Source organism: Carassius carassius, chromosome 22 (assembly GCF_963082965.1).
Source record: "Carassius carassius chromosome 22, fCarCar2.1, whole genome shotgun sequence".
Lineage (NCBI taxonomy): Eukaryota > Metazoa > Chordata > Actinopteri > Cypriniformes > Cyprinidae > Carassius > Carassius carassius.
Genome location: NC_081776.1, coordinates 15,891,009 through 15,905,660, shown reverse-complemented (window position 1 = coordinate 15,905,660; position 14,652 = coordinate 15,891,009). Strand labels below are relative to the sequence as shown.

The 14,652-nt window shown below is 37.1% G+C and overlaps 1 protein-coding gene across 3 annotated transcripts in view; it reads left to right on the top strand.

Moving 5' to 3' along the window:
* LOC132099049 (USP6 N-terminal-like protein) overlaps window positions 1–14,652 on the top strand; it is a 50,308-nt gene that overhangs the window by 13,106 nt on the left and 22,550 nt on the right. The window contains exon 1 of one of the 3 annotated variants that reach the window (XM_059505441.1): window positions 4,643–4,767. The exons of 1 other annotated variant lie outside the window; for it this stretch is intronic. In XM_059505441.1, coding sequence (XP_059361424.1) covers window positions 4,698–4,767 — 70 coding nt within the window. In that variant the 5' untranslated portion in view covers window positions 4,643–4,697. Of the gene's footprint in view, window positions 1–4,642; window positions 4,768–8,132; window positions 8,329–14,652 lie in introns of those variants that run through there. One more of the 3 variants, XM_059505442.1, reaches the window with a different exon arrangement.

Genomic DNA, 14,652 nt, shown 5'->3' with positions numbered 1-14,652 from the left:
GCAGCCTAATTGTATATGTTTTTTTTTTTGCAATTTAATCTCTGTGTGGGGGAAAACAACACAAACTTACCAGAGTTCAAAAGTATATGTCTGTCTACCTATCTATCTGTCTGTCCTCCACTCTTAGCAGTGCTGAACAAGAATGTAAAGGTCTGTTACTGCACACGTTGCAGTAACTCTAAGAACATTCCAGGAATATTGTCAAAGTATTATATAGTGGTTGCAGTAATGTCGCACAGCAGTTTGGTTAGCACAGGCTTGTGTAGTACTTTAGCTACAGTGCCATGATAGCAGTGATTAAATCCAGTCACATGGATCTCATGGTTTAAATATGGTTCACTAGTGTTATTTTTGTGGTGAGCAATGGTGATGTACGTAATGCTGATGTAAGGCTAAAGGCAGTTTTGTGTTTTTGACGCTTTCAGCACTTTTCAGGGAGGTAGAGTGTAATTAGATCCAAACGAAGCCATTATGTAGAGATTGATTACAGCGGAGGTTACATGTGCTGCTGGATGACTGCACAAGACATACACACTGCTATGATAACACATGAGCCATGATAACACACTGTCCTTGGGCAAGATCCGGCACTGTGAAACGTAAAGGTAGATGAATAGAATGCTTGGAGGTGGTGTGTGTGTAATCATTTATACATGCATTAGTATTTGTGATTTAACTCTTGAGGTTTGGCTTATGATTATACCTTTGCAGGTTTGGTGTGTGTGTTTGCGTATGTTGTGTTTTAAGACCAAGTGACTAAAAATTACATTGGCAGCATTTACTTTAAATCTCTCCCAAATGTCTGTTTGATTTCACTTTATATTGTGAGTTGTTGCATGCTGCATGACTGTTCCAGTTATGTGATGGCAATCGTTGAGCATTTCAAAATCCAATCAAATAACAATATCCAAATAAGAAATATTTTTTTATTTGTTTTTATTACACACTGCATCTATTTGTCTGTCTGGTTGTCTATCAATCTGTTGGTCTGTCTTTCTGTTAACTGTTATGAAATGTCTCCATTCATGTAACGATAAAGTCAACTCACCTTTATTTATATAGTGCTTTTAACAATACAGATTATGTCAAAGTAACTGTACAGCATTAAATAGGAAAATAGTGTGTCAATAATGCAAAAAGGCAGTTCATCATTGAATTCAGTTATGTCATCGTCCAGCTCAGTTCAGTTTTAATAGTATCTGTGCAATCAAGTCGATGATATCGCTGGAAATTAAGTGTCCACAACCAAGCAAGCCAGAGGCGACAGCGGCAAGAAACCAGGCTCAGTCGGGGGGCCTTTTCTCCTCTGGCCAGACGAAACCAGCAGTTCAATTCCAGGCTGCAGCAAAGTCACATTGTACAGAGGACTCATCTGGTTCCTGTGGTCTTGTCCCGGTGGCCGTCTAGGAGACAAGGTCTTCACTGGGGATTTGTCTTTGGGGCTCATCTAGTTGTCTTGGTCTCCGCTGACATTCAGGGCTGTAGAGGTTTTCTCTAGATGCTGATTCACCATCTGGGCTGGATACGTATTAGATCTGGTTGACTGCATTAACCACCTGATCTGGATACAGACTGGATCTGGTGGCTACGATGACCTTGGAATAAGAAAGAAACAGACTAATATTAGCGTAGATCCCATTCTTATAACGATGTAGCAAGTACATTGGGTGTTACGGGAAGTGTTCCCGGTTCCGGTTGTTCTAATTAATGCAACCCGAAAATCATTTAACGGATTTGAATATTAGAAATGTGTTAGTGTGTTATGTGTAAAACAGATTAAAGAGATGGGTCTTTTAATCTAGATTTTAACTGACAGAGTGTGTGATTCCAGGTTATTCCAGAGTTTGGAATATTACCAACATTTACCATCTATAACTGCTGCATTTTGGACCAGCTGGAGTTTGTTTATTAAGCACGCAGAACAACCACCCAATAAAGTATTACAATAATCTAACCTTGAGGTCATGTACGCATTAATTAACATTTCTGCATTTGACATTGAGAGCATAGGTCGTAATTAAGATATATTTTTTCAGTTTTAATTTTTCATCAACATCAACCTAATTGATGGCGAAGAATTGATAGAGCAGCCATCGAGTCTTAGTGTTCTTAGGTTATTACATGCTGAGTTTTTAGGTACTATAATTAACACCTGTTTTTTCAGAATTTAGCAGTAAGAAATTATAGTGACTATGCATTCCGAAATATAGCGGTGAGTATCATCAGCATAACTAACACTGTGTTTCCTGATGATATCTCTCAAGGGTAGCATCTAAAGCATGAAAAGTAACGGCCCTAATACTGAGCCTTGAGGTACTCCATACTGTACTTGTGGTCAATATGATACCTCTTCATTCACTGCTACGAATTGATGGCAGTCAGATAAGTACGATTTGAACAATGCTAATGCACTTCCATTAACGCCAGTTTTCTAGTCTATTCAAAAGAATGTTGTGGCCAATACTGTCAAACACAGAGCTAAGATCCAATAGCACTAACAGAGAGATACAACCATGATCAAATGATAATTGCAGGTCATTTGTAATTCTAATGAAAGCAGTCTTAGTCTGTAATTAACTAGTAATTTGGGGTCTAGTTGTGGATTTTGATGAGAGGCTTAATAACAGCCAGTTTGAAGGTTTTGGGGATATATCCTAATGACAATGACGAATTAAAAATAGTCAGAAGAGGATCTATGATTTCTGGAAGGACCTCTTTTAGGAGCTTAGATGGAATAGTGTCTACATACATGTTGTTAGTTTAGATGATTTAACAAGTTTATACAGTTCTTCCTCTCCTATAGTAAAGAATGATTGGAATTGTTCCTCATGAGATCTATAGTACACTATCTGATGCGGTACTGTAGCTGACGGCTGCATGGTTATTTTTATTTTTTTACTAATAGTATCGATCTTGGAAGTAAAATTAGTTCATAAAGTCATTACTGGTGTGCTATTGGGAAATGTCAACACCTGTTGATGCTTTATTTTTCGTTAATTTAGCCACTGTATTGAATACATACCTGGGGTTAGGTTTATTTTCTTCTAAAAGAGACTAAAAGTAATCAGATCTAGCAGTTTTTAATGCTTTTCTGTAGGACAGGGTACTTTCCCTCCAAGCGATACTAAATACCTCTAGTTTTGTTTTTCTCCAACTTATGCTCCGTTTTCCGGGCTGCTCTCTTTAGGGTGCGAGTGTGCTCATTATACCACGGTGTCAGACTGTTTTCCTTAATCTTCCTTAGTCATAAAGGAGCAACCGTACCAAATCACCAACAAAGACAACTGGCTTGTCTCTCAATGATTCTCCAAAATTGCTTAAAAATATTTTTGACAAGATCTTTATGCATCAGAATTATTCTAATGTATTAAATCTAGATTGAAATGTTCCACATTTACCATCTAAATATCTTTTAAATATAAGACCAGCATTTACATATTCTCATTAAAACTAAAACAAGAGGAACAGGGGAGAGAAATGTGAGAGAAAGAAAGAAAGAAAGAGGGAGAGAGAGTTAAGGGGAGGGGCTGTTGTAACAGATGCTCTAATTTTAGAACGTGTGTGTCAGTGGCGAGATGTGCTGTGAAGAATAAACGAGAGCGAGAAAAGAAAATAGTGGAGCTGTGTTATACAGCTTGCCCTAGCTGTATTGATTTGGATGCCAGAGACTGCGATAGAGAGAGAGAGAGAAGTGTAGCCACTTTTTCAGATGGTTTCTCTTACCTGACACACAAAGATGTTGCGGATACAGGAAAGAGAACTGGACAGTGTCTATCTGAGAAATAGTGAAATAAACAAGTGAAGAACTGCAGATGCCCAACTCTGCTTGGAAGAGGAGTGTGTGTGAGAGACAGAGGCAAGTACCGAGAAATTATGTGAGGGATAAAGAAAGACAGACGCGGACCCTTGTGCATGGACCGGTGGGACCTGAATTGCAGAAAGCTAATTCTGCAGGATGCATTGCTGTTTTTAACACTCGGAGCTGCTTCTGAATGGATTTGGTGCATTTTATTAAATACAGAAGAGAATATAAAGTGTGTTTTGGATGCTGAATAATATATTATGTGAAACATGTATCTGTTATGGATTAGTGGTGTGATTTAATTGGTCTTGCGGACCGAAGCTGCCTTTGGATTCATTTTGTACACAAAATGAAAGGAATAAACTGGAAATTAATGGAAAAGACAAGAGACTAACATCAGAGATGGTATAAGTGGAGGAGAAGGCTCATGACACAATGAATGGAGGAATTTTCTACTTCGAGTATGGTGGCTGTAGAAATGGAAATCCAACCTTACAATAAGAAGAAACAGTCATCTTTTTTATTTTTTTAGGCCTCGGCTGCTTATTTACTCTTAAAAGTGCATCAGCTGGACCAGCCTGAAAGATGCAGTTTTGAGTGGTATTTTGCATTAAAGAATTTTTTGATTTTATTGTATTTTATTTTGTAATTTTGACCAAATTTAGCTTTTCAAGTTGAGATGAGGTTAAATGATTGAAGGGTTTACAAAGATTGCTTAAACCGGAGTGACAGTTGCACTTATTTTGTAGCTAAATTTAGTCTTGTAATGCTATTTTCAGTCATTTTTGTGTGTGGGTGGCGAGAATGAGGCTCTTCGTACTTTGCTCTGCACTGGCCCCACCCCCCACCACACCTACTATTCACTCCTTGGCCCTGCCCCTGCCCCCTTCCGATCATGCAAGTGCTGCAGATTGTTAAGGAGCTGGTGTCACCCTCTCGCCGCCGTGCCAGTAGTCTATTTGCAGGTGTGTATGTGAAACTGTATAGAAGTCTACATTTGTATGTGTTTGGAGTAACTAAGTCTCTCTTGTGATTTTGGAAAGTTTTTAGTGGTTTCGCTCTAGTGTATGTGAAAATGTTTTGCATTGTTTTATATGTCTGGCAAGGCTGATGGAACCACGTGATGATGTAGAGTGGGTGTACTTATTAATTTAAGACATGGACTGCACATTTAATATGAACCATTCCAATCTGTGTACATTGATTTATGTGTGTGCAGTTGCTTCACAATGAAGCATCTACTCTTGAGAAACAGCAGCCTTGAATCAACTAAACAGAAGTCTGCTTTGCATTGTTCTGTCTTCAATTTCAAAATAATGTGAGACTTTATTGATCAATTTAAACTCTAGGTTTCGCAATCAATGCAAGTCCCCTGCTAACTCATGGTTTCATATGCGTTTATGTTTGCTGCAGGGGTTTAATTAGGAAAGGATGTGATATATCCAAGTTAGTGTGAAATGAGCTAATTTCACTGTGAATTTATGTCATATTTAAATCTATTTGACTTCTTTAAATTGTTGTTCACTTCCTCTGCCAGCTTCTTCATTCAGCAGCCTTTCTTTGTGTGAGGATTTGTAAAGCGGGCACCTTTAGTAGACCATTAGATTCAAAGTGACAGTTCTTTGTTGATAATGCCAATTTATTTATGTTGTTGCATTTTTTCCTGTCGTTTTTCGCTAGCTTCCTGGCATTTGGAGTCTGTGTCCCTTGCATGCTGTTAAATCTTACATCCTACTCTGAAAAAAAAAAAAAAAATCCAGTCTGCTTTACAGATAAATAAAGTAGAAGAACCATTTTTGGGTTCCCCATATAACCTTTCAATAAGTTTTTAAAATTACCATTTTATTTTTGGTTTGAGGCACATTTTAATAATCTGAAGATCCTATTTCCACTATAAAGAACATTTTTTCTCCAATGGAAAAATGTCAATAGAGAACTTTTATATTTAAAAGTGTAGTAGTATGTGAGATGAGAATTAGTGCATCCCAAATAATGGTATGGTAAAAATAGTATAGCAAATGTCTTTTAATGGTATACAATTTTAGGAATATGTATCTGTGCATGCTTTTTCAGTTTAATTACCCATAATAAATGCAAGAAGAGAGTGTGGAGTTAGTAATGGTTTCCTTTGAGATATATATATATATATATAAATTTTTTTCCAGATTTTAAAAAGTAGTACATTTTAGGGTAATTAATTTAGCTTGGTGTTTATTCTAGCATGCAAAAATAGATAGTCCTAGCTGAGAATTTGATTGGCTGTTCTTAAGTGGACTGCACTGATTTTGTCTTTTGATTGGTTGATAGAGTATCAGGTCAGTTCACACTGCATTTTTACTACATGGAAAACTTCTAAAGGTCATAAGATAGTAGTTCATTCAAGTATAACAAGTATTTGATGATTTTCCTACAGCTTATTAGAGGAACTGAAAATAGATGAGAAAATCGTTGACAGCATAGAGCCATTAGAAGAATGTGGATTTCAGATAATCTTTGATATTTAAGAAATGTTTGAGCTCATATTGACATCTTTTGACTGGTATCTTTGCAAATATGAGCACATTTTGAGTAGGGATGTGCACGGATAGTCGAACATTCGAATATTCGTTCTGCTCTAATTATTCGATAAATAAAAATGATATTCGAATTTCGCAAAAAAAAAAAAAAAAGTTCACAATAAAACCTAATTTGGTCACTTTCTGTGATTCTCCACGGCATATTTGAAGGTGTATGCAAGCAAAAAATAATTAATGAATGATGAAGGGGCCATTCACATATCGCGCCTAATAAGGCGTGGAAAAAGCTATGCGCGCCGCTTTCTCCTTCTTTCCAAAGCGCTCGGGCAGAAGCGCTCCTGAGGCGACGCGTTCTCTCCATGAAGACGCGGGAATTTCAGCAAAGGATAAATGGATTTGCAGCACAAAAAAAATCGTGCGCATCGCGACCGCGTCGCTTCCATTATGAGCGCGCATACTGCGCACCTACATTGGAAATAACGAACTTGAGCATGCAAAAGACGCGATATGTGAACGCCCCCTAAAAGAACTGCGGTCTTCTAGTACTTCAAATATGCCGTGGAGAATCACAGAAAGTGATCCAAGAACATTGTTGCAGCATCTCTCAAGCAACTAATAAACACCGCTAACTTGGAGAATGCAGTGAAAACTCCTCTTCTCGCGTCTGCCCTAGACCCTCGGCACAATCATCTCAGGTTTCTCGATGAAAACATGAGAGAAGTAAGAAAAAAAAAACTTTTTTGAACATTATCAGAACATTTTCCTTGATGCGAGTGGTGCGGATGCAGTCGCCACGATGAAGAAGATGCAATGCCCACTCGTCGAAAAAGGCTGAGCCAGTTCTCCAGCGATGATTACAGAGAGTCCAGCCGAGACGAGTGGGAACAGTTCTTGCTGGAGCCATGTATTCCACCAGATGAGGATCCCATTCAGTGGTGAAACGAAAACACGAAGCGCTTCACAAAACGTATTCGCTTAGCACACCGTTATTTGTGAGTCCCGCCAACGTCTGTGCTGTCAGAGCGCGTTTTCTCCGCGGCCGGCCTTACTGTTAACAGACTAAGGAGCCGACTTTCCCCCGATCATGTTTTCATGCCTGTATTTCTTAACAAGAACATGTAAAACAATAGAAAAAAAAGCAAAAAAGATTTGCTGACAGTTTAAAAGTTAAGTGTAAGCTACATTCTGTACAATAGCCTAATTCTGCAGGCTGCTTTACGTTTTTTCTTTGTTCCCTTTTTTTTTTTGCTTTTAGTCTGTACTTTTGTTTGTTTGCACGCATTGTTAAAGGTTTTCAGCTACAAAACACGATGTGTAATGTTCAAGCTTATTGTAAGCTTGTTCAAAATGACGAAAACAAATGTTGCTGAAAAATAACGTCTGACTCATTAAACTTAATTTAAATAAACGAATATTCGAATATTCGTTTTTTGTGAGCTCAAATATTCGAATGTCATATTTGTGGAAAACGCCCATCCCTAATTTTGAGATATTTGATGAGAGTCCCTGAGATCACGATAAGATTTACCTAAGCAAGTTTACATTTCAACAGATAAGATATGGAATAGATTTGTGTGTGTGTGTGCTGTGAGCAATCTGTAAAGTCTGTGTGTGCCTGTGTGTATGTGTGAATAGGAGCTCTTGTTTGTAAGTCAGTCTGGTATGTGGTGTGTGGGTCTGAAGTGTGACGTGTCTCTGAAGTAAACAAGTGGCTGTATTGTCAGAATGCGTCTCGTTGCCTCCTTTCCTCTTTGCTATCATCTTTCCTCACCATTCCTCATTCTTTTCTTCATTTCTTTCTCTTTTCTCTTATTTCTCTGCCTCGCCGTAGCATCTTATTGGACTCAGAGCGATAAGAATCTGGATTTCTTTAGTTAAGCTGCAGAAAGTTGACTTTTATCATGGAGAGTAAAGAAAACTGATACTTTGTTGTTTTGGTGTGTGTGTTCGTCACACTCATGCATACCAATAATCTGAACTTTGACTCAGATCATGGAGAGATTGAGCCAGGTAAGATCCGATGACATCATTCATCTCTCTTGTTAAACTGTAGCCCTATGACATCATTACATTTCATTATGATGTCAGTTCTTCGTTTTACTATTAGTTTTAATATCAAACTAAAACGTCAAATCACTGCATGTTCAACTGGAAACAAAAGTGTTTACATGCAAAATATCATTATATGTTATTTAATATATTGTTTACTTATAAAATGTAACTTTTATGTAACAGTCAATTATTGACCTAATTGATGTCATAAAAGCATTGCGTTTTTAACTCAGTGTTAAAAAATTAAGCATATATAGATCATTAAAACATGGCCATTTAAATGACAAGAAAACTGGTATGAATACTTAAATAATGTAAGAGGTTATTATTTATTGCTAATAATAATAAAAAAAAATAGTTTTCTATCATTAATATTGTAATTATTATTAATAACAACACCAGTAACCGATGATGAAGATGATAATGATAATGATGATTAAATGCATTTAAATAAACACACACTGTGTTAAAACAGATAACGTTAAATAAAAATAAGTTCTACAAATTTGTTATCGGACATACCATAAAAATAAGCAGGATCTGGATCTCTAGTTTATGTTTGCTCCATATAGCTGCTCTTTTATCTGTTTATTAAAATAAGAGCAAAAGACTGGTCTGTTCAAATGTACATCATAAAAGATGCAGCCTGTGTTTGGTCTCACACAATCTTTATTCCTCAACATCTATTGAAAGCAACGTGTCCGAGTAGAAGAGTAGCAGCAATAACCGTGTGAGATTGATCTGTCAAACATTCGATTGGATGGTCTCTGCTCCATCCTGTCTTTCATTAAAGATAAAATAAGTCAAGAGGAGAGAGGAGAGAACTACAGGGGGGAAATGACTGTGTCACCAATCAATCAGGCCTGACATTACAGTTACTCACACTCTGGAGAGAGAGAGAGAGAGAGAGAGAGAGAGAGAGAAAACGAAAGAGGAGTTTGAGAAAAAAAATAGCAGAAAGTTTAATGAGTCTCTTCAGCACAATATCATAGTGTGTTTATGGCAAAAAATGTTTGTTTTTGGCATAAATATGGCTTGTACTGTAACTTCATTAGGGCATTGTCTTTGTCATGGTTGATAAACAAAAAAATTATTGCAAATTACTTAAATTAAATGCAATGTTTGGCCTCTCTCAAACAAATGGCTTTTAATAAACTTCTTTAAATTATTAAAATAAATAATTAGCGTAATTAATAATAATTGATTATTTATAAATTTTCACGTTAAGAGGCACAATGTGTAATATAATTACATGTGCATTGTAATGTTTAACCCATTAAATGCCATGCATCAGAACCGATCTGATACCGAAATTTCGGAGTATCTGCCGATACCGATCCAATCCGATACCAGCCCGTTTTTTTTTTAAGCAATGTAGAATTTCTATACTTCTCGTTTTGTTGCTTTATAATGTTTTTGTGCCTTTTGTGGGGCTCAGCAATAACACAGAATATTATACACACAATATCGGATTTGGATCAGTCTCGTCTGACCGATACCCGATCCACAGAAAATTCCAGTATCGGAGCCGATACCGATCCTGAGTATCAGATCGATGCATCCCTACACCAAAATGCACCATATATTTATATTATAAATATTTTAAACACTATTATTTTTATTAAATAAATGAAATATTACTGTTAACAGGTAGTTTACATAAATAACTTAATAAATAAATGTTTGATTAATTGTCGTGTTAACTGGTATAGTATTAAATTTTGTAGCTGACTTTTAAAACACAATGTATTATAACATATAACTTGGAAAAATGCCTTGCACCTTTAACTTTTATTCTAAATGCATTAAACAATAGTTTTTTTCTGTTTTTATAAACCAAGGGACAAGTTAAACTTATATTAAAAAGCATTGCTTCTAAAGCTCTGATTTGTACACTGCATCTTTTCCATCATGGGCTGTACTTGACGTACAGAGGCTATGATTTGAATGATGGCTTGCTGTTTGCGGCTTGAAACCACCCATGTACGAGTGTGTGAGTGAGCTGTAATGACAGACGCTTCAACAGGGTTGTGCGTGTGTGTAAAGTCATAAAGATCCAGACCATTCACTGACATCACACCACTAAAAATACCACTCTGAAGAAGTTCTGGGTATTTTCACACTAAAAAGAGGTCAAGAGATTGAGAGAGGCAGAAGAACATTCTGCAGGAAGTGGGGAAATTTAGAAATAAGTTCCTTAAGTGTTGATAAAAATAGCCAGGGAATGTCTGCCTGACTGACTTCCTTTAAGAACTGTATGATTCTTTGTTAAATGGTGTCAGATAGTGTCAAGAGTGTGTGTGTGTGTGTGTGTGTGTGTGTGTGTGTGTGTGTGTGTGTGTGTGTGTGTGAGACAGAAAGCTGGACGGCTCTCGAATCTGAGTGGAACCGTCTGTGAGAGCATGAGTGAAAGAACGAACAGATGAGGATGTGTTGCTCTTAGTGCGTCTGCACACTAGAGAGACAAGTGTGTGGTTTATTCAGGCTGTGTCCTCACTAAACTACTGTCAGATCAGCAGAATCACTGTACTGCTCACATTACACACATTGGCAACCTTTATGTTATCTTTATGAGTACACTTTGGTTTCTTATAACAGTATCAATTTTCAATAAGAAATTGATAGCAATTTTGTACAATTAGAAAGAAATAACAAGGAACAAATTAAATTAAATGAGAAATTCTGAAGTAGAAAAACTGAAATACTAATAGTATTCTCATAAAACATACTCCAATATTTTTTGATTACATATTTTAGAAAAAAAACCCATTAAGCTTTCGAAATGTGACACAACTAATATGTCAGTATATTTAAAACACCTGTGTAACAATTTTTTGTTTGTTTGTTTTTTTCAAATACAATGGCAAATCGTAGCAACAAATCAAATTTTTGGGTTAACTGTTTTTATAATGGTGAGCCTGAGCCACTCAGCTGCAACAAGTACCTAATCAAGAACTTCACTACCATTTTTGGCGATGCTTTTTTCTTTTATTTGTGCCTTTTGAAATCAGCAGTTCTCAATTCCAGTCCTCGCATCCCCCTGCTCTGCACATTTTGTACGTTCCTCTTATCACTTCAGACGTTTGTTCTATTCGAACATAAGTGCCCTGCGAAGTTGACATCACAGGGCATTCCGCCATTATTCCAGTTCGAAGCAAACGTATACAGTGGCATGTGAAAATGTGAATAATTTTAACAAAATAAGAGAGATCATACTAAATACATGTTATTTTTTATTTAGTACTGTCCTGAGTAAGATATTGTACATAAAAGATGTTTACATTTAGTCCACAACACAAAAAAAAAATGCTGAAATGATTAAAATAACCCCATTCAAAAGTTTGGGAACCCTTGGTTCTTAATACTGTGTGTGGTAACCTGGATGATCCACGACTGTCTTTCTGTTTTGTAATGGTTTGCATGAGTCACTTGTTTGTTCTGAACAGTTAAACTGAGAACTGTTCTTCAGAAAAATCTTTAAGGTCCTGCAGATTCTTCAGTTTTCCAGAATCTTTGCATATTTGGTTCAAACATTCACTGATGCTCCAGAAGGAAACAAGATGCATTAAGAGTTGGGGAGGTGAAAACTTATGAACATGATGAAGATGTCCAAATCTTTCTTATTTTGTTGAAATATAATTCCTTCGTAAGCAACAGAAGATACTTGTATGTTTCCCGGAACACAAATTAAGTACAGTTCCAGCTCTTAATGCATCTTGTTTCCTTCTGGAGCATCAGTGAATGTTGAATCAGTGAATCAGTGAATGAACCTTTTTTAATAGTTGTGTTTGAGTCCCTCAATTGTCCTCAGTGTAAAAAATAAAAAATGGATCTCAAAATCATACAGTATATGCTGGAAAGGGTTCAAATATGCAAAGATTCTGGAAAACTGAAGAATCTGCAGGTCCTTAAAGATTTTTCTGAAGAACAGTTCTCAGTTTAACTGTTCAGAACATACAAGGGACTCATGCACAACCATCACAAAACAGAAAGACAGTCGTGGATCATCCAGGTAACAGCACACAGTATTAAGAACCAAGGGTTCCCAAACTTTTGAATGGGATTATTTTAATAATTTCAGCCATTTTTCTCTTTTTTTGTGTGTTGTGGACTATATGCAAACATATTTTATGTAAAATATCTTACTCTGGACAGTACTTAAAAAAATAACATGCATTTAGTATGATCTCTCTTATTTTGTTAAAATTATTCACATTTTCACAGATTCTGCAGGGGGTTCTCAAACTTTTGCATGCCACTGTATGTTTCATTAAAAGTGCATTTAAGTATGAGAGACGTGAATTTAAATTGTATTTATTTACAGAGGTATATAATGTCACACTTGTCCATGTGTGAATACGTTGCACAGTGCAAATCCGTGAATGAATGTTCGGAAGTGAAGTAAACTTCCACAGATTTCCCCTGATCAGGGAGTATAGGGAGCAATGGACACTGTGTAGGGACAATGTCAATGGGAACACAGTTCATGCATGGGAATCACTTCTAATGAGCTGATTATCTGAATCAGGTGTGGTAACAAAGAGAGACATATGCTGAGTCCCAATTCGCCTACTTATACTACGACCTAAAAGTATGTACTTTTTTTGTGAGGAAAAAGTACATACATTTGAGTGTGTAGCAAAAGAGTATGCACGTTCTGGGACATACTTCAATGACGTCATGCAACGTGAACGACAACGTGGTTGCCTAGTTACGCACACCACAACTGTTGTTTCATTCATTCTTGTATGTCCAATAAAATTGTATTTACTATTCCCATCTTTTTTTCTCATCGTTTTTTTTCACAATACATTTTACAATGTGTTCTTCTACCAAGTTGAGGGGTGAAGAAGCAGGGCGGCGTCGTCGTAGAACCAAACGCAGGTCGTTTGTGAGGCAGCTGATTCTGACGTTCATGTGCAGTGTGTGTAACAAAGCCATCGCAAAGCTCCTCCCTCCCGCACGCAATGGGTTGTGGGCAATATTAGCCCTTAGAGTGTGCATTGATCTGCACTTCGAATTCTAACCGGAAATAGTAGACCATCCGGGTACCTTTGGAATACTCTTTTCAACATACTACGATTTGGGACATACTAATTCTAGTTTCGCATACTATTTAGGACGGATAGTATGCGAATTGGGACTCAGCGATACAGAGCTGGGGGTGCGAGGACTGGAATTGAGAACCGCTGCACTATATCCTCTATTGTTAGCATTGTCCTTTGACCTAGATGTTTATTGACCTTCTAGCAGCAATTGTGAAAATAATTTACTCAAGTGTTGTAAAAGAGGAGCAATCAAGCATGAATAACACCTTTCTTGGTACCTACAGAACTTACAAGTTGTGCTACAGAAATGAGTTGCTCTGCTCAGTTTTCCGCCAATTTTCCAAAACTGACATGCCTTCATGGGTCTGCATAATGTTACAGTAATTGCTGGTAGATTTCAGAATCCCAGTGGAAGTAGTACATGATCCAGGTTTTTTTTTGCTTACTGTTTTATTAATAGTGCGTATTTGGTGTTCTACATTTGGCATTCCGTGTAGTCGGAAAGTACGCATAGCCATCCTTGCTGCATCAAAGACCTGAGCTAAGTTTTGAGTTTCTCATGGACATATTTACGAGCATTTAATAATAGTAGCTGTGACGTTTCCTGTTTTAAAAACTGAGCATAGCATCAATGCTGCAGTCTTTCCCTCATAATTTCCACTGAATGTGTATCTAATAAGCTTGTTGCAGTAACTGTACTGAACAGTGCAGCTCTGGAAATCATAAGAGACTGTGATTTCTTCATACTTATCCATGTAAATGAGCTTGGTTAATCTGACAAACGACCATTAAGAGGGATTGAAATGCTTCTCGTTCTCGTGTACGACGTCTCTGCCGCAGAGGCATCTGTAAAGACGCCTTTGCTCACATACGCTCAGTGTGAGCTGTCAGACTGATGTATGGAGAATGAACAAGAGAGTGTTGAGCTGAAACACGGCGCTAAGTGAATGCTAATATGCCGTGGAGGCCCCAGAGCTTTATACCATTTACACTACTGTCTTCTTTTCTTGTCTCTTCTGTTCTCATACGGTCTCTTCTTTCTTTTTTATGTTTTCTCTTCTCTCACATAATCTTGTCTCTTCTTGTTTCATCTCATTTGGCACAAACTCTTCCTTTCTCATCTCAGCTCATCTCACAGTCTTGTCTTGTCTCATTTTCTCTCACATATTTGTCTCATCTCTGCTCAGATCTAATATCTTGTCTCCTCTTTCATATGCAGTACTCCATTCTTTTC